The 19,136-nt window shown below is 44.1% G+C and overlaps 1 protein-coding gene across 1 annotated transcript in view; it reads right to left on the bottom strand.

The window, feature by feature from the left end:
• The window catches only part of Adamtsl1 (ADAMTS like 1), a 363,826-nt gene that overhangs the window by 82,442 nt on the left and 262,248 nt on the right, over positions 1–19,136 (bottom strand). The window contains exons 17-19 of the mRNA XM_051188147.1: positions 8,899–9,078; positions 4,420–4,573; positions 2,496–3,621 (exon numbers count right to left, since the gene is read on the bottom strand). Of these exons, the coding sequence (XP_051044104.1) occupies positions 2,496–3,621; positions 4,420–4,573; positions 8,899–9,078 (1,460 nt within the window). The remainder of the gene's footprint in view (positions 1–2,495; positions 3,622–4,419; positions 4,574–8,898; positions 9,079–19,136) is intronic.

Here is a 19,136-nt window from a genome sequence, read left to right as displayed (position 1 = left end):
TCAATAGCCCACAGTGAAGCGGTCCCCATGGCAGTCTCACAACTCACACATGCTCTGAGCAGACATATTTATTCTCCTTTCTCAATAAGAATTTGGAAAACCCAATAGAAAACCAAGTAACAGCCATATTTGTCTGTGGCCAGCAGAGTAAATTGCAAACATTACAATGTCAAACATCGGAAACAGAGCCTCAGGTTTTTTTTTCCCCCTCAATTGTATGTAATTAATTTCCATTGCAAAGCATTTTCAAGGCTAGGTCTACAGAAGAAAATCTTCATGGTGGCAAAAACTGCATGGAGTGTACATATTAACATGCAGACAAATGCTGATACATCTAATAAATCAATAAATACATTTAAAAATAGCCTGTTTATCTGCAGCCTGTGGTACAGTCCTCGCGGTGCTGCTGTGTCTCAGTCACTGTCCTGGGTGACTGACAGTCAAGCCTTGCTCCCTGCTGGCTTAGGTCCAGCTTTAGTATCCTGAGCACACAGTTACCACGTTGCTCCTTCTAATAAGATTCCACTAAGTGGAATAAGATTCCACTAATAAGATTCCATCTTAAAGCTACTGAAGTTAGACACTCAATACCCAGTAAGGTGAATTGACTTGCAGAGTTCCCCAAGTGCTAGTTGAGGAATTGCTGGTGTTTCTGAATGTACTAGGCCTTCCCTTCCCTTCCCTTCCCTTCCCTTCCCTTCCCTTCCCTTCCCTTCCCTCCCCTTAGCCTTTCCTTCCCTTCCCTCCCCTTCCCTTTCCCCCTTTCTTTATCCTTTCCTTTCCTTTCTTATCCTTTTCCCTCCCCTCCCCTCCCCTCTCCTTCCCTTCCTTTTCTTTTCCCCTTTGGTGTGTGATCAAAAGAGTATTCTGAAAGTACCGCAGCACATGACACTGTCCTCTTGGAAAATGAGAACACACACTGGGATGCTTATGAGAGTTAAAAACAACCCCCACATAATTTCCAGTTGGGGAATAGTTAAGTGCATTAGGAACAGTAATCTGCTGTTAAATAGGCGGCACTGCATGGGTCTCTACACACTATTATAAACATGTGAAATAAAAACCCAGTCAAAGGTTCTGAGCATGACTAACATCCCATTAAAAGCCCAAATCCTAAGTATGTAGATGGCTTTATACAACGCTATAAAATACACAAAACTCTAAAAGGATGTATCCCAAGTCATCACGAGTGGTAGTCTCTGGGGAGTAAGACTGGGGATGAGGGAAAGTTCCATTTTTTTTTTAACTTTACAGATTTGGATATCATCTGAATTGCTTTATAGCCATTTTATTACTATGATAATAAAAAAATCAAGTGCGATATTGAAAAACAGACATAAAACACAGCAGTAAACACATCTGCTTAGCTTTAACAGAGCACTTTTCAAAACGTGACCACTGAACCCCAATTTGTGGAGTACTCAGAAATGATTCGTGCAGGCAATGCCAAAGTCGCCACGCTCAAGGCTTCCCCTAGCCTTGTCAGCATTGGGATTCTGAGCTTCTGTGCTCTTTTATAACTGAGTGAAAGAGGTTACAGTAACCTTGGAGTCCGACTGACAAATTGTCAGTACTCCACACTACACTAGAGCCATTATAAAATTGAAGCGAACACTATGAAAACATGACACTGTTCTTGACACACAGGTAGTGCTAAAAACATGATCGCTGTTATTTCTACCACCATTGCTGATTTTACTTTTATGAATGGCTCCGGTCCAAGGAGTCCAATAATAACACTTGCTGTCATCCCAATAATAACACACCACAAGCAGAGGCACCTCGAGACATTAGGATGCACAAGCACAAGCACAAGGTCTAAGTGAGGATAAAAACTTCCTAGAACAAATAGCCTAGTCCAGCTGGGTCAGAGGATAAGATTGCCTAGGGAATAGCTGGATCTAGCTATCGCGGTAAATAAGGATCAGGATAAACAAATAGGCCGAATAGATGTTTATTCAGGGAGAAATAACTTACAACCTAGACAGATGAACACCAGGAAATTCAACCCGATCCTCTCCTGTCCGAGTCACGCCAGAAAGAGAGTGCCTTCCTCGCCCCCTCAGACCTCCTTCCACAGGTCACTTCCGCCCATGGCTCCACCCCCCAATGGGCGTGGTCAGTGCTACAGAAGGACTATCTCACTACATCTAGCTAGCTGCCCTCTCTCTCTAGGCCTGAGAGACTACACAAATGTAGGGAAGGTCTAAGCTTTTCAATGACTCAGCCCATGAGGAAGAAACAAAATAATGCTGTGGCTTAACTGGTGTCCTTCTACCCAATATTCAAAGCTATCCAGAGTGCACCTTGTTCATCCAAAGCAGTGCCATCAGTTATAAAGAAGGTAGCATACTGTTCAGGACATTAAATGCTTTGTTTTCCTTCAATACTATCTACCTGATACATGTATGAAAGCTAGGGGATGATTCCTGCTCCCCCAAGCCACCCATTTCCTCTTTCCAACTCTTCTTAGATGAGGGTTCTACGAGGCTCACCTGTCACTGAACTGAACCGCTTCTCCGTTCCTGGTCCAATGGATGGTAGGCCTTGGGTTGCCTATCGCCTCACAGTGCAGAAGTACACTCAGGGTCCCGCTGGCTAGAGCCACAGTCTGCCCCAGATGGGTGACCACCTCGGAAGCTGAGAGTTGCTGTGCTGCTGAGATCTTTCTCAAGATGGTGGGCTTGCGGTGTGGCCTGCGGGAGCCGGCCCCGGCCTCCCCAGATGAGCTCCGAAGGGAGCTGCTGAAGCCAGAGACATGTTTATGAGGCGGGATGGCCACGGGAGGAAACCTCTGCTCAGAGGGCTTGTGAAGCATGTCTTGATTCTCCAAGTGGCTGCGGAAGATGTCCTGGGCCAGCTGGGCCACCAGGTGCTTGCTGTAGAGGTCTCGTAGCTCCTCGGGCTGCTGGGACAAGTTCCTGAGGATGTCATCCAGGCGCTTCTGCTCAGCCACCATGGTGAAGGGGAGATGCAAGAGGGCCTGTTCAGCATTGGGATCCTCCTCCGAGGATGCATTTCTTTCTGCAGAGTCCTGCACCTCCCACGAGGCCAGAAGCTCTCCTGGCCATCCACCCTGCTCCAGCAGCCTAGACACAATGTCATCATAGCGATTCCCAGGGTCTGCAGTGAGGCCACGCTTCTCAGCCTTGCTGCCGTTGGAGAAGATGCCATTCTGGTGTTTGTGGGATTGCAAGGCCTCCTTTGGACTGGCTTTCCTCACCTGCAGGGCGTCCTCCTCCTCACTCCAAAGGTTCAGGGGCCTGGCTGCGAGCTTGCGGTTGCCTCCAATGAGCTTAATTACAAACTGCTCCTGGGCAGGCCCTGCAGAACAGGTGTAGATGCCTGCATCTGAGGGCTTGAGGCGATGGATCTTCAGGTAGCCAAAAGGGGCCACAGTGACGTGAGCGGAACTGATGCTGTGCTGGCCATCCTTCTCCCAGGTGATGAGGGGCTTGCGGAATCTGCGTGTGGGACAGCGGAGCACCACAGTCGTCTTGGGAAGCAAATAAGCGAATCCTCCCACGACGAAGTGCAGCTTCCTCTGCCTGCGGGTCTGGATGTATATATTTCGTGCAGCTGCGATATGAGGACTGTGCTTGGTGGAAGGCCTCCCAGGCCCTGGTTGGAGAGGGATGCCACACCAAAGGAGAAAGAAGCAAGGCCGGGGAAAAAAACAGAGTGAGATAGGACCATTAGAGAGTGCAGGGGACAAAGGGGAAGAACTCTTCTGTTGATTTTGGCCAGGACTACCATTTACTAACAACTGTATACCCAGTGGAGTTGGCTACCAGCTGTGGATAATCAGGCTATCCCACCTTCAAACCCTAGAGCGCTAATGAGGTGTGGTGTGGGGCAGCACCACAGGAACTAAAGAGGTAGAGGTGCCTGTGCCAGGGAAAAGGCAGTTCTCATTTAAAGAAGAAATCTTCACCAGAAAGGGGGAAGAGGACAAAGAGGAGCACATTGCTCTGTTATGTGTCTACCTTCTGGGCCATGCAAAGAACCAAGGCCCTAATGTACATGAAGAGAGGCCCCCAGAAGTGTTACCACCCCAGGGATTAATATTACACAGAACAAGTGTGTTTAGAGCAGTTTAAAAGCCCATGCTTTTAACGTTAGACTTCATTAGGCACGAGCAGCGTCCGGTTTCCAGATCTCAGTATGCCAGCAGGGGATCTTTGCTCTACCCTTGCGAGCTGTTTTTCTCCAGTGGAGAAGAGAACTCAGGCTGGACACTTGAGTGATTAAGACTCCCTTTCCATCTCCAGCTGGGCACTCCAGTCACAGCAGTCTTTAGGCTCTGCTGCCCCACAATGCCTCACTAGTCTGGGGCTCTGGGAAGGTCCTTCCCTGGTGGCTATGGTTGCTGGCATATGGGGTTCCACATCCCCATGCCCACAGCTCTGACATACTCACTTGCACAGGTTGCCAGCATGCAGGGTCTGATGGAGGAAGAGAAGGGCAGGGGAGGGCACAGCGTAGAATTGACAACCGTGGAGACCCCGGTTTTCAGTACCCTCCGGCAAACGGCACTTCGAGTCTGGGTGCCCTCCCCACAGCTCACAGAGCACTGGTGGAGGAAGAAAGGATACATGTAGGAAAGTCTCATGAACTAGAGTCTCATGGTTGTTCTGTATGGTCCCTTCAATTCACTATGATATGCCAGGAAAAGTATCAGTCACTGAAAGACAAGTAGTTACAGCAACGTAGAATATCTGCCTTGCAGTCACACTTTGCCCTCCAACACTCTGTATTCTAAGGATTCCTATGAGCAACTGTTCTTAGTTACATATGGCTTAGATTTTAGAGTCACCAAAATATAGAGTCCCGTGTTCAAATCTTAGCCAAGTATTTCAGTAGTTGGAAAGCTTGAAGCTTTCTGCACTGTTTCTATTTTCCAAGTCTCTGAGTTAAATGAATTACAAGAAAAGACAGTGCTAACCCAATAAATGATATGCCTCCCACTAGATAACTGCTTTGAATCCACCTTTAAGTGTCTAGCCTCTAGGAGCGACCACTTAAATGAGGAGGCAACAATCAATTGCATTACTAAAAGGAAGTAAGAGTTTAGGGAAATGCACAAACACTGGAATGACCATATCAGAAAGAAAAACAATAGTAAGTATTGGTGAGGGTATGGAAAAAAATGAGAACACTGTCCTCCCAGACATTGCTGGTGGGCATGTAAAATGATATGATCCCTGGCATCCTATCCCAGGAAAAAGGGAAGAAAACATACTACAGGATCCAGTAATTTGACTGGTACATATCTAACTCTGAGAAAAGAACATATACACCCACACAAAGACTTATGTACAAATGTAGGCACTAATGTTATTTAACATCCTTGGACTACTTCTAGTAACCAAGAAGTAGAAACAACTCACTGCCTATTTATTGTTGAATGGGTAAACAAAGTATAGACTAGTTATAGTAATGGAATATTATCAGACCATATAAGAAAACACGGTCCTTATATGTGCTATAACAGACAAACCTTAAGGACAGTATGCTAATTTGAGTTTTATAATAGGTCAATTAAGTGTCAATAAAGTTGCTTATAGAAGAAACGGTTGTTAAGGAATTTAGTCAAAGTGTGACAGCAGAAGGCAGCTTCTGAGACACTATAAAATTACCACTAATGGTTACCCAATGCCGATGGCATTCTGACCTATGCCTTGAAGATGGGTAGAGTCTGGTGGGAGAAGCACAACAGGCATGCACACGGCAAGCGGAGATTCCTAGAACAAATCAGAACTCAGTGCACAAGCCCAGTGCAGGCCATTCGTTTGGGGCAAAATGAAGCCCGTTTTACCGCCCCGGGCTTGAGTTGAGTGCGGTTGGGAGTGTGAGGGGAACTTTGGGCCTGACTTTGGAGACCTTTCATTTTCAGACAGGTTTGGAATTGTTCCATAGAGCAATGAGAAGCCATGAAGTTGGGAGTAACATGATGAAAGAGGTGTCTGAGAAGGTGAATCTGGCAACACTGTGCAGAGGAGAGGGGAGGGGAGATGGGACATAATGGAGGGGCCACCACAGCCCGCCATGAGTTGATGAAGGCCTGAACCTGGGTCATGGCAGCATGCCACTGGAAAAGTGACAGTAAAAACAACAGAAAACTATCTCATACTTTGAAGTTTTATATGGGCGTATGATGAAATGACACTGATCTGTGGGACAGACTGTGACATCTGCCACCCCAAAAGGAATTCAAGATGTCACAGGCCAGTGCCGGTTGAGATCAAACCCTTGCTTGTGTTGTCCAATACCTGTGGAATCCAGATCCTATCTGACAATCTGTTAGGCTGTAAATGACAGTACCAGATCCAAGGGTCAGGTGGGATGGGGCAAAGAGCCTGATAGCTTTAAAACATGGCCATTTTAGTTTGGTCAAGTGGAAAAACAGACTGCTAGTCAGACTGCAGGGCAGGCCAAGGTCAGCTGAGACTTTAGGAGTCTAGTACCACCTCTATCACCAAGTCCCACACCTTTGAAGTGGGGAAGCTAAGCTGAAGTTGAGTCTCTCAAGCCATGTCTGGGAACCATGGTGAGGAGGTGATGTAGGGGTAGCATCTCAGGTGATGGGGACACCTACCACTGGAGATCTGTCACTCCAACCCTGCTTCAACCACACAGCTATCATTTTGTTTCAGGTTTGAAAATCTGTGTGTTCACACACTCATATTTGTCCACTGCACAAGAAGAAGCCAGAAGATGACATACAGTGTCCTATTTTGTTACTCTCCATCTAATTCCCCTGAAACTAGGCTGGGAGCCAGGAAGCCCCAAGGGACATCTATGATTGGGAGATTACATCTCACCATTCCCAGCCTCTCCTTAGTGTCTGCAGTTTCCATTCATCAATCTTGATAGCTCAGAACTTTAGATAAGGGCTAACCCCTCCTAGTTTTCTAGACAAGACCTTTTTTTTTTTCCCCCAGAAAAGCCTGAGGGAGAACAGACTAAGGCCCTGGGACCATCCACTCAAGGTAGTGCAGTGTTTACCTAACTTCTCTTTTCTCCTGAAGCAAGCCCAGGAGGTAGAGAGCCACCATCATAACAAGGCTTGAGTTTAACCAGACACAAGAGCTTCATGTCTTATTTAATCAAGACTCTGCCTACATGATAGACACTGATATTTCCATTTTGCAGACATTAAGCAATGAGCCCCATGTTATGTTGTTGGTATGAGACCGAGGGTTTGGAGCCAGGTTTGCTTGTCTTTGTGTCTTACCCCTCAGCTCATAAGATCCTGTTATAAAGGTCTACTTGCTTAATGTTGATCCAGTTCAGTGGGCTCCTTCCTTTGGTGCTTAAACCAAGAGGGCCCTTCTTTCAAATCTGCATACAGAACATTGCCTTTTCTGACTATTCTGAGTCCTACATCATCCGAAGGCCACAAACATCAGAAGGATGGAGGGAGTGGCAATTATACATCTACAGTTCTTTCTTCACAGTCCATCCATGAGCCCATTACTCAACAGATGCTTTACCAGGAGGCTGTCTTTACTACAGCCATCTGACATATACAACAGGACTCTTTTCTGTGTAGATTTTCTTATTACAAATTTTTCATGTATAATGCCACAAAACCACCAACCAACATGTCTGTGTAAACACACATTTAAATACGCATACATTCTTTCTCCAATCTTCCATTCTTGTATCCTGGTGAAATACAAATTGTTTCTAAAATATAAAACCAACCATTGTCCTTTCTGTTCTGAAACATCTGGGATAAGACATAGCCAACAGCAATTGTACTGATAAATTATAATGATAATGATAATTTAGATTCCTTTGCAACCTCAATGCCCTTAGCAGACACTATCAGAGGGACTCTAAATAGGCTGATAATGTAGGAAACAAGAATCCCAAGCTGAGAGGTCAGGAGTCTTAATTTCCACAGCTTGCCTTTTTCTTCTGTGACACACATTTCAACCGTCAGCAGCTCCAAACCGTGAATTGCATATTAAGCAGTAAAAAAGCCCATGGGTCAGGAAAGCCAATCTGAAAGCTTCTATTCAAGAAAAAGGAAAGGTCTTAGGCGTGTGGTTTGAATGCAGTGATCTTGCCGCCAGTGGCTGAATTTGCTTGTACAGCAATGATTTTAAGACTTCTCCATGGAAGGCACACAGGTCTTTGGAGCTGGGAGCTGGGTCGTTAAAGGCAACTCAAAGAAATTCTAGGGGCTGAAAACAGTCAAGCTGAGTCTTTGAAGCCAGGTGTAAATGAATTCCTACCAGGATCAGAACAGGAATTATTTAGAGAAGCAGGTTGGTTTGGGATCCCTAACTCCAGGCACCATCTGGAGCTGTGAACACAGAGCCATCTCTTTCCCAAGTTCAGGCAACGGGGGAAATCAAGTTCTCTTGCTGGGAAGTTGTTCAAGTTTTAGAGTCAGGAAACTAACAGTAAAGAGGCAGGATTTCCTTGGCCTTCTTTTCCTAATAAATCACATCCTTTATTGTAACTTGGAAGAGAAGAACTAGGGAGGTCTTGCCCTTCCTGAGCAGAGACTGGAAACATCTGGGAGGAGGACATGGGAGTGGGAGTGTCAGGAGGGTGGGGTTAGGTGGAAAAGAAGTGAAGTAGCCTGTGTCCTGGGTTTGTTCAAGGGGTGGGGGGGTGTCTTTTTTTTTTTTTTTTTTTTTTTTTTAACAATCGCGGGTTTCTGATTTTCAATTGTTAGGTGATGGCTGGCTGCATAGCCCAGTCCCCCTTAACAAACTAGATCCCCTAGTCTGGTCATTACATATCCTATAGTAGAAATGCTTGCAAATGTCATTCCTCCCCATTAGGAGAGCTTTTTGGTCTCTTTTCTATGCATGTGCTTGGGGTGACTTCTCTCCCCTCCCATGACTTATATTCTCTCCTCCTGAGGAGCAGACCTACCTCTGACCAGTCAGAGAGAAGCCACTCACTAGGACAGTCATCTTTCTTGCACGCTTGCTGGGAGGTTGGTTTGGAGGCTGAACAAAAGGTCTCCGGAAGCTCCAAGAAGCTGCCATCAGCCATACGCTGTTTGCAGAGAACATCACGTTTCTGAACTCCTCCCCCACAGGTCCTGGAACACTGGAGAAGCAAAACAGGTCAACACAGGCAAGGATTTTGACCTCCACCTTATTTTTGGCTGAGCAAATAATTATTATTTTAGACAAGCCAGGAATCAGGCTAAAGGGTTTTGTTTCTTGTCTTTGCAGTGAATTTTGTAGTAAAGTTTTTGTAACTCCTCACTCATAATCTCAGGTATTTAACTTGTACATCCAGGAATTCAGGAGCCCTGGAATCTTAGAAATTTGCCCCTGAACTGTGATTTGTAGCCACTCAAGAGAACTGGTTTAAGAGGTTAGTATCATAAAGTGTTCAACATATTTATGATCCAATGAAAATAAACCGTGCAGCTTCCAGAAGGAGCAAAAGCAGCCTCTTGCCATCAGAACCAACCCCCCAAAGTTAATTTGTAGAGAGGACTGTCCTCTCTTCCCATGTGGGAGCACTCACTCAACCATACTGGGCAACATGAGATTCAGGGGCTGACTTTCTGAAGAACACTTCTGAACTGGTGATTTCTAAGGGCACCGGGATCCAGAGGCACTGAAATCTGGTATGCAAGAAAAATAGCCTCATGTCAGTGGTTTTTCAGAGGGACCGCAGTAAAACACTTTGTTTACATGGAACTTAATAGTTATAATCTGGCTGCTTGAGGCAGGAACGAGGCCTCCTGGGGCAGAGATGGTTGGCTTTTTCCAAGTATTTATCCCTTTCCTTTTAAGGGCCCTCCGTTTTTATCATGGTACTTGTTTTTTTGTTTTGCTTTTTGTTTTTGTATAGTCTATATTTGGCAAACTCCTTTGAAGGCAGACATAGCCACCAGACTAAATGATGACCAATGGGCCATAAATGGATGTGTACAATTTCAAAGATCTTATCTAAAGAGAAATCAACATCTCCTCCCCATTCCTTGCTGGCAGAAATGGGCATGGTGTATGAAAGTTGTGGCTTCCATGTGAGACGTAAAAAAGACAGAATGGGCTTTATTCTCAACCGAGAAGGCCTAACTGCTTCTCCTTATGTGAAATACCTTTTTATGTTTTGAAGCCATTGTCATTTAGGGATTTCTGTTACTCCAGCCAGATATAACCCTACTTGATATATACCAATCCATGGCTTAGCTAGCTTGGTGCAGTGCATCCCAAACATTTCAAGGAACTCTCTCTCTGGTTTCTTAGAAACAGTCTCTAGTCTTTTACTTGCTGTTCTTGCGTTTGTTGAGATATAAGTCTGGGTTCAAAAGATATGAGTTTGCATTGAAGGAATGGCTTCACCCTCCTTGGTCTTGTTAGGTAGCCAGCAAGATATTAGGGATGAATCATGCTCCTACACCAATCAACCAAGGACAAGGACTGTAGGACTCTAGTCCTTAGTCAGGGGAACGGGACCTGATGGATGATGACTATCTAAACCTGGTTCCAGGAACTCCAAACCTTATGAGATTATTATTATCTAGTGAGAGGTAAGGAACACATTCAGACTATTGCCTTCTCTTAGAAGAATCAAGCCAAGGACGGAGAGGTGGCTCAGGGGTTACAAACACTGGCTGACCTTTCAGAAGACCTGGGGTTTGATTCCCAGTGCCTACATGTCAGCTCACAATTATCTGTTACTCCAGTCCCAGGTATCTGACAACCTCTTTTGGCCTCTTTGGGTACTGCAAACAGGTAGTGCATAGACAAATATGCAGGCAAAACATCCATACACAAACAACATTTTTTTTTTTTTAAAGGAAAAAGAAAAAGAAATCAAGACAGTCTAATGGGCTTGTCAATCACTGGGCAGTAAAACAATGTAGTGAGATATTCACTTTGTCTGCTTCTGTAGCACTGACCATGCCCATTGGGGGATTAAGGGGGTGGAGCCAGGGGTGGAAATGACCTATGAACTAGGTCTGAGGAGGAGCTGGGTGGGGGTGAGGGGTAGGGGTGGGGTAGGGACATGACATGCTCTCTTGCTGGCAGGATACAGAGAGGAGAGCATCCGGTGGAACCTGCTGATGTTCATCTGTCTAGGTTGTAAGTTATTTCTCCCTGAATAAACATCTGTTCAGCCTATTTGTTTATCCTGATCCTTATTAAACCACGATAAAACAACCTTCAGGAAATCTGTCCATTTTAGAAACTTAAAAAAAGTATTTGTTCATTTACTGTGTAGTGTGGTATGGTGTGTGTGTGTGTGTGTGTGTGTGTGTGTGTGTGTGTGCACGCGCTCACACACACACACACATGTGCACGCATACATGCACACATAGGTATGCATACTTTGGTTCATATGTGGAAGTTCAGAGGGCAACTGTATAACATCAATTCTTTCCTTCCACCTTTAAGAGGCTTCTTGGAATCGAACTCAGGCTACAAGGCTTATGCAGTTAAGTGTATTTACTGGCTGAGCCATCTCCCTGGCTCCAGCCTAAAAATGTAGGTTGATACAATGGTCTATGGCCCATTCTGACATTCTGAGAGTGTTTTTCTCTGCAGTGATCCCTCTGGCTACTTTATACTGTTCTGTAATAAGCATTACCTATTTTATTCCACTTTACTCTCTTCCTACTTCCTTCAGTGGAGATAACAAGGACTGAGAAATGGAGAGGGGTCCAGAGCAGTCAATGTCTCAGCCTGAGATTTTTAACAGTGCTAATCCCAAGGCCAATTTGAGACTATTATATGAGAAATTCTGGATGTATGTACTAGCTCCTAGTACCTTTTTTTTTTTTTTTTTTTTTTTTTTTTTTTTAACATGACTTCATAGATCATTCTCTGCTATTGTATGGCAGAGCCAAAGCTGGGGCCCAGGGGGTCTTCTCTTGGCCCATGTAGGGTTTGTTTGCACTGTGAATGGTTTGAGGTCACAGAGTCATGGTGTAATATTAGAAGGGCTATAGAAGGTTTTTAAACATAGAGCTGATCAAATGGTTTAGAACACGATGTGAGGGCGATTTGGCTGCAACATCTGTCACCCCATTGATTGCCAGGGTTGATTCAACTGATCTGGCTGGCTAGGTGAGTGTCCCTTCTTCCCTCACCTCCCTCTAGAAGCTGCATGCTCTGTTGAAAATAACGACCCTCCCCAAATAGAGGAGGACTGGTCAAGGGTATACCATAGCTGCGCTCCCCTGCTAGAACCTCTAATGGTAAACAACTTTTTATTTTGTATTGAAATATTTGAAAGTTCAAATGAAAATAATTCTGTTGAGTCCTATAGTAGGTGTGTGTGTGTATGTGTATGTGTATGTGTATGTGTGTGTATATACTTGTGTGTACATTTCTTTTTCAAAATTATAGTTGGAATGAACCAAATTTTTTGGTAAAAAGAAATAAGTAAATCTTATTCTCATGTGACAGATAAAGAAAAATGAAGGCCCAGAGAGAGATGAAGCTACACAATTGAGGCCACACAGATGCTGGAGCTGGTTCGTTTCCAGTCAGTTTGAAATTCAACAAGTCATACTGAGCAGCGGGCACAGCTACAGAATAGGTCTAAGCTAAGCTCAGCCTGTCTTCTGGTGATGGCAGCACCTCAGTTGTAGAACTGAGGGGAGTAGCCCCTACCTCTCCTTAAGGCCAAGAGCCCCAGGCTTCTGATGTCCTCCACAGAGGGTTGCTTTGCAATGCTGTTCTTAGCGTCCACCCTGTGACTATCTTTGATTTGCAGGAGTTAGTAGTCCATGATCTGTGTTTGGGGACCAGCACCCTAAAATAATTATATTTTGAAGGCCTAAAACTTATTCTGCCTAAGTTTCTCTGATTCCTGAGTTGACAGCCTAGACAATGAACAGCCAGACCATATGTGGTGGCCTTCAGAACACTTGTTAATTGTCATGGAGTCAAACAGTTCCTTCTAAAAAGCTTTTCTGGAGTCTTTTTTTTTTGGCTTTGATTAAGACAAAAATATGTGGTTTCCAACTTTTGGCTTCTATTTTTTTCCCTAGTGCTTGCATCTCCTAGACAAGCATACATAGCTCAACTGATCTGCACTGCTGACCTAGTCCTTTGCCTTCTTTGGGACTCTAGGTGATTAATTTTTGTAATAAAGGGAAACATTTTAGTTCTTATTAGATACCATTCTATAAACTACTGGAGCAGTGGTTCTCAACCTGTGGGTTGTGACACCTTGGGGGGGGTGTCAAATAATCCTTTCACAGGGGTCACCTAAAACCACCAGGAAACACAGATATTTACATTATGATTCATAACAATAGCAAAACTACTGTAGAAACTAAATAGTTTTATGGTTGGGGGGGTTACCATGGCATGCAGGACTGCATTAAAGAGTCTCAGTTTTAGGAAGGTTGAGGACCACTGTTCTAGAGGATTTACTGTCACTCATGGCCCTCTCCACTGTGCCTAGTGGTGCTGTCAGTAAACACAAGGCCTCCCACACTAGATGGTGTCAATATTTATGGGACATTCTTTGAGGCTCTTCCATGTGCTAGGGGGCTAGTTGCAATAGACAATCATCCCTCTCTGAGTACAGACACTTTTTCTGCCCAGGCCTTTGGTCATGTTGTTCACTGTGCCTTACAGCTCCTTGCTCATTGATAAGCTTCTAAGATATCCTAGGAGACCAGTTCATAGGCTACTCTATCCCTTGTGCATATTGGCAAACAGTTCCCTCCTACCACACCCTGACTAAGGATGGGTACCTTATCTCCTCATAGTTCATATGTCTGCTATTTCCTCTGCCTCCCTGAACACATATAGGATTAGGAATCTTCTGAGAAAAGGGAATCCATCTGTGGACTCCTCAGTGCAGAGTGTAGTGTCTGGCAAAGAACATGCACTTCATAAATGTTTCCTGAGATGATTGGATGAATAAAAAAGCTCCAAATGCAGATGTTTCAAAGATGTAAAGCAAACATCCAGCTGTGACAGATTCTTGTTTTATCAGACTTTTTGATCGTTACAGGAAGCTGTGTCCCCAGTCAGCATTGGGATTCCACTCTGTTGGGCATTCTTACAATTGAGGCATGGGAAAGGAGCAGCTCCTATCTAGCCTTCTTTTCGTCTATCTCTCATCCATCCATCCATCCATCCATCTATCTATCTATCTATCTATCTATCTATCTATCTATCATCTATCATCTATCTATCATTCTATCTATCCAAGTCTAAAGCTTGCATCATCTTTGCTTAATACATTTCTCCAGTATGTTTTCATGGATGAAAAAGTGTCTTTATCAATCTCTAAAAATCATGGAAGATGAAAATTTGCAAGAGGAAAGGCTTCAAATCCTGTGGTAATTTTGTGACCATGTTGAGATGACTTGGTGAGGCTTCGGCTCCTTAAGTGACAGTCAGCACACAAAAAGGAAATGTTTATAGATGAGAGGAAGCAAGGGAATTTAATAAAATTAAATGAAAAATATTTGTCTTGATGAATCATCATTTAAGTCACATTCTGGTATGGAAAGGTAAATCTCTGGTAAGGGGTATTTTAAAATATAAGCAATAAAAACAAATAATAAAGATAGCATTTGTGCTGTATATATTAGCTGCCATACATGATTCATGGTGAGGTTGTGGCTTCATTATTTTTATATGAAATTTAAGAAATATACAATAAAGAGGCCACTTAAAAGCTATATTTCTATGTAGAAATATGCTCATGTGACCTGTACTTTCAAATATTTCCCCATGATTAGCATGTCAATAAATTCTGCCTGCACTGATTCTTTTCTCAATGTTTCATTTGGTAGTTTAATTTAGAGTTGAGTTCATTTCCTCGGTACTTCAAACCATATTACTGCCCCCAATGCAAAATGACATTTCTTTTCTGTTTCTAAGATCAACTTTCCAGACCTAACATGGCATGAACTGCTTATTATGCTAATAACTCATTTCAGCCATTTCTTTTCTCATTCACTCTCTTACTAAACACTTGGGTACTCACTGGACACTGTTAGGCACTGAGATTTAGATGAATTTAAGCGAGTACTATGTAACCGGGACCTGTCAACCAGTGAAGGGAAAACTTCACTGAAAACATGATCGGTTTTATAAGGAGAGACTATGTGAAAGAGTGCAGCTGTACCTTTGTGGAAAGGGCTGAGGGGAGTGCCAAAGAGGAGGCAACATGAACAGTTTGTCAGGGAAACAGGAATGGGGACAGCATCTCACTGTGTGGGCAAACACTCAAGTTATACAGTACCATGGCATGGTCACATAGCTCCGAGGAGGCCTGAGAATGAGGCAGAGGGATCACGGGACTGCAATGTCAGATGAGGGGCCTTTGAATATAATCTTAAAACCATGGGATACAAGTAAGGGTTTTAAAGAGGGGTGATAACATGATGACATTTGTGGAAAATGACTTAGGCAGCCTAGGCCAAAGAGTTTCAATGAACACTACCCAATAAGATATCTGTTGGTATTTGTTGTGTAGAAATTTCCTCCGAGACAAAACTGTCCAACTTGGGGGAAGCTTATTAAGACACATTATATTTAAAAAGCAGTAAAACAGTTGGATGTCCTAAGGGGTAGGTTGAGGATGGGGTGAAATATTCCATCTGGCAGGAAAGCTGTTAAGCTCCGGAAATAAACAACTCAAAAGCTCCAGGAAGTCCTGAAACTGACCACATGGATTACGGTCCCTTCCCGCTCCACACATATAGCCATAAGGATTGCTGATAGTCTCAGACACTTCTTGGAGGCAGAGACCAGCTCAGCAGTCGGGAAGAAGTTCAGATCAACTGAACCATCTGTCAGGGACACTGGCTGACCTGTTGAATTGCCTGTAGACTGTGCAGTATGTCCAGCTTTGTAGCTTTGATGAGTTGTCACCTACACTGGGGTGGACTTGGATATTATGGTTGTCTTTGATTGTTCCAGTTTCTGTAAGTGACCTTTCACCCACATTCCTATAAATAACCCCAACCATACTCATTGTTTCACCAACTCAGACTTCAGCGGTATTAGTACTTTGGTCTATTGCTGGCTCCCTACTTGGGGCAAGGAGACTGCTCACATCTACCCAGGAAATGTCTGTCACGTAGCAATATTCCTTGGAGAAAGGGCTTCTTGGTCAGATTTGCCTATTTAGCACTTCATGCCATACCCTTAACTTGATGGCTTTCGGCACCTGGCATTATAGTTTTGGTTGTGAGCCTAGCCTGTAATGGCTGAGCCATCTCTCCACCCAGGACATGGCATTTTAAAGGTTCAATAGAAGGTTTGCATTAAAGAGTTGTTGACACCAGGTTGGGGGGTACTGGTGAGAGTTATGCAAGACAATTCTGTGTGTAATTGTTTAGTTGCTGAGAATTTGGATCAAAGCTCTGGGAGAATGCTGAGAAAGGAAAAGAAGGGAGACTAGTTGCGGGAAGCAGAGTTAAACTGGCCTTGAGAGTTCACTGGGTGTGAAGGATACATGAAGTTGAGGAGGACATCAGTTCCCACACAGGCTGGATAGTGGTGACAGCGCATGGGATCAATGGAGAATGGCCAGGTTTGCTGGGAAGGGTAGCAGGTACATAAGGAGCTTAATGTAACTCTTTGGGAGTTGAAGCAACTCAGCAATATAGGAGACTGGGAAATACCATGTATAGTAGAGACCCTCAAATTGAGCCACACTAAAGTTGGGATGCGGAGAGATAAAGGAAAGCTAGGACTCGAATCTCACTGGAAACTGTTAAAATGAGGGTATCATGTTGTAGATCAGCATTACTTTGTTCACTATGAGTTAAGCCTTCCTCTGTAGAAGCACAGGGCTACGCAATGAGACTTCTGGGTTAAGTAGACTGTTAGGATATAACACCCAGGCCCAACAGGATTCAGAGTGATTAAGCCAAAGACTGTTCTGCTAGTAAATAAAAACAAAGCCATTCCACATGTGAAATCTGACTTTTGATCTCCATGCTGTTACATTTATTGCTGCTTCTAAAGATAGGAGTAAAGATTCACTTCAAAGTACTACTACTGAAAATAAACCAAGCATTTTAACAATTTTTTTTTCCTTGCCAGATCCCCTGGAACTGGAATTACAGACATTTGTGAGCTGCCATATGGGTGCTAGGAATTGAACCCAGGTCCTCTGGAAGAACAGCCAATGTTCTTAACCGCTGGGCCATCTCTTAACAGATATGACTCTTAACTTACATAGATTTATATTTTGATCACTAAGATATAACATAACTGTTGACTACTGTGATAAAATTTATCCCTCTAGTCTGGACCAAAAGGTATGTCTATGAACACACACATGCACATGTGTACACCTAGGAAATTAAATTTTTACATTCTGGAGCGCAGTTATCATTAAATCTCTCCTTTTCCTTAACATCGCCAGGAGAGGTTCCTCTCTTATATGGCTTTTTTGCACTGCTAAACTATGCGCATTTTTGAATTGTGGCCCTGATAAAAGAAAGGTTTACAGGGAAACATCGAGCTAATCGCAGCTTTAAGCCAGGGGCGGAGTGTGTGTAGGGCTTGTGGTGGGTGCTCTTATCTTCTTAGCACAGATGTGTGCAATATGTAAGTGAACTTGGGTGGATGCAGCCCTGAACATAAAACGTTTGCAGTGCAGGGAAATCTAAGTGGCACTCTGGAGCAGGCTGATTCATTTCCATTTAACCCTTTGGCATCTCTCTCCTGTCTTTCTTGTTCCCTTAAAAATGCAGTTTTTAGAATCTAATCAAATCGACACATACACATATGATGCCACAGATGGTGTGTGGGGGTGGGAGGGTGGCGGAGGGTAGGCTGTCAATCAAAAGGACCAGTGCTACTGGAGATCAAGTGCTCAGCCAGCTGACTTTTGAGCAAAGTGTGGTTGGCTGAGTAATAACCAGGAAAGGTTCTAGGTCTTGGTCCCTGGGACTGGTAAACACATTTCTTAGAATAGTCAAAGGAACTTGGCTAATATAGTAATAGTCCTGTATAACCAGCTATGTTGGTGTAGGCTCCAGGGATGCAGAAGGGTCACAGTCTGGACTGATATGAGAACAGAATCAACATCTGGGTGATTTATTCTGAAGGGGAAAGAAGGGAACAGGAGAAAATAGAAGATGGAGAAGGAAATGGTATGGACCCTGTCTTGTAGCACCCCAAAGAGAAAACATGCCTGCTGACTCCTTGATTTTAGCATAGTACAACCCATTTCCAACTTGGGATAAGGCAGTGAATATATGTTGTTTTAAGACATCAGAATTGTGGTAGTGTGTTATAGCAACCACAGAAGACCAATACATAGATTTTGAAAAGCCCCCCCAAATAGGCAGCAGATGTTATGTCTTATGTAGACTGCAGATTTAAGTTGTGTTCTCAGATTTCTTCACAATTTAATCATGCAGAGTAAATAGTAAAGACAGGCTGGGAAAGGTACATTGAATACGAGACTCAAGAGTGGGGTTCTATTGGCTGCCCTTCATTCTCCAGCCACTCCCCGAGCCTAAGGTTGCTGAGTGGATTAAAAGGGAGCATGCACAAGTGACAGAATGAGCAATCCTACACAGATCTGGAGTGCATGCCAACCTCTCAGTACTCCCAGTGCCTCGTATGTAAGGGTGGATGGATGTCAATAATATCACATAGCAGGGGGGAGGGCTGTGTGAATAAGCATGTCAGGTGCTTGGAGCTGTGCAAGCATGTCAGGTGCTTAGAGTTATCCTGGAGACACTAGGAATGCTATTATACTTGTTGGATATGTGGGAAGGGGAGGGGATGAGAGAGTGGAGTGGGGCTGAAAACTTAAATTCATTATAGAAACACATGAAACTGTCAGATAACAATAAAAATGTTTAAGAGAAGCAGCTCCTGGAAAAGAGCAAGTATCCAATAAAAACCCTAGGAGCCTTGGTATGTGCCTTTCCTCATCATCCTCTCTGCTTCATCCACCTGCATTAGGTGTCAGGGGCCCTCCTGAGACTTGGCTTCATTGACCTAAGCGTCTAAGCCAGGAGTCATAGGCTGCACTGGATAAGGTGGCTGTTCAGTGACAGCTACATGGCATCACTGTGGGAGATGTATCTGGTAGAAGGGAGAGTTTCCTGTTAGGTTCTGACAAGCAGAGGAGAGGGACCATACAGGCAATAGGAAGCAGTGCAGGAGATGGATGGCAGCCATGACTAGGGGTGGGGCAGG

Source organism: Phodopus roborovskii, unplaced genomic scaffold (genome assembly GCF_943737965.1).
Source record: "Phodopus roborovskii unplaced genomic scaffold, PHOROB, whole genome shotgun sequence".
NCBI classification, from domain to species: domain Eukaryota; kingdom Metazoa; phylum Chordata; class Mammalia; order Rodentia; family Cricetidae; genus Phodopus; species Phodopus roborovskii.
Note: the sequence above shows the minus strand (reverse complement) of the source record. Positions and strands in the feature narration are given on the sequence as shown.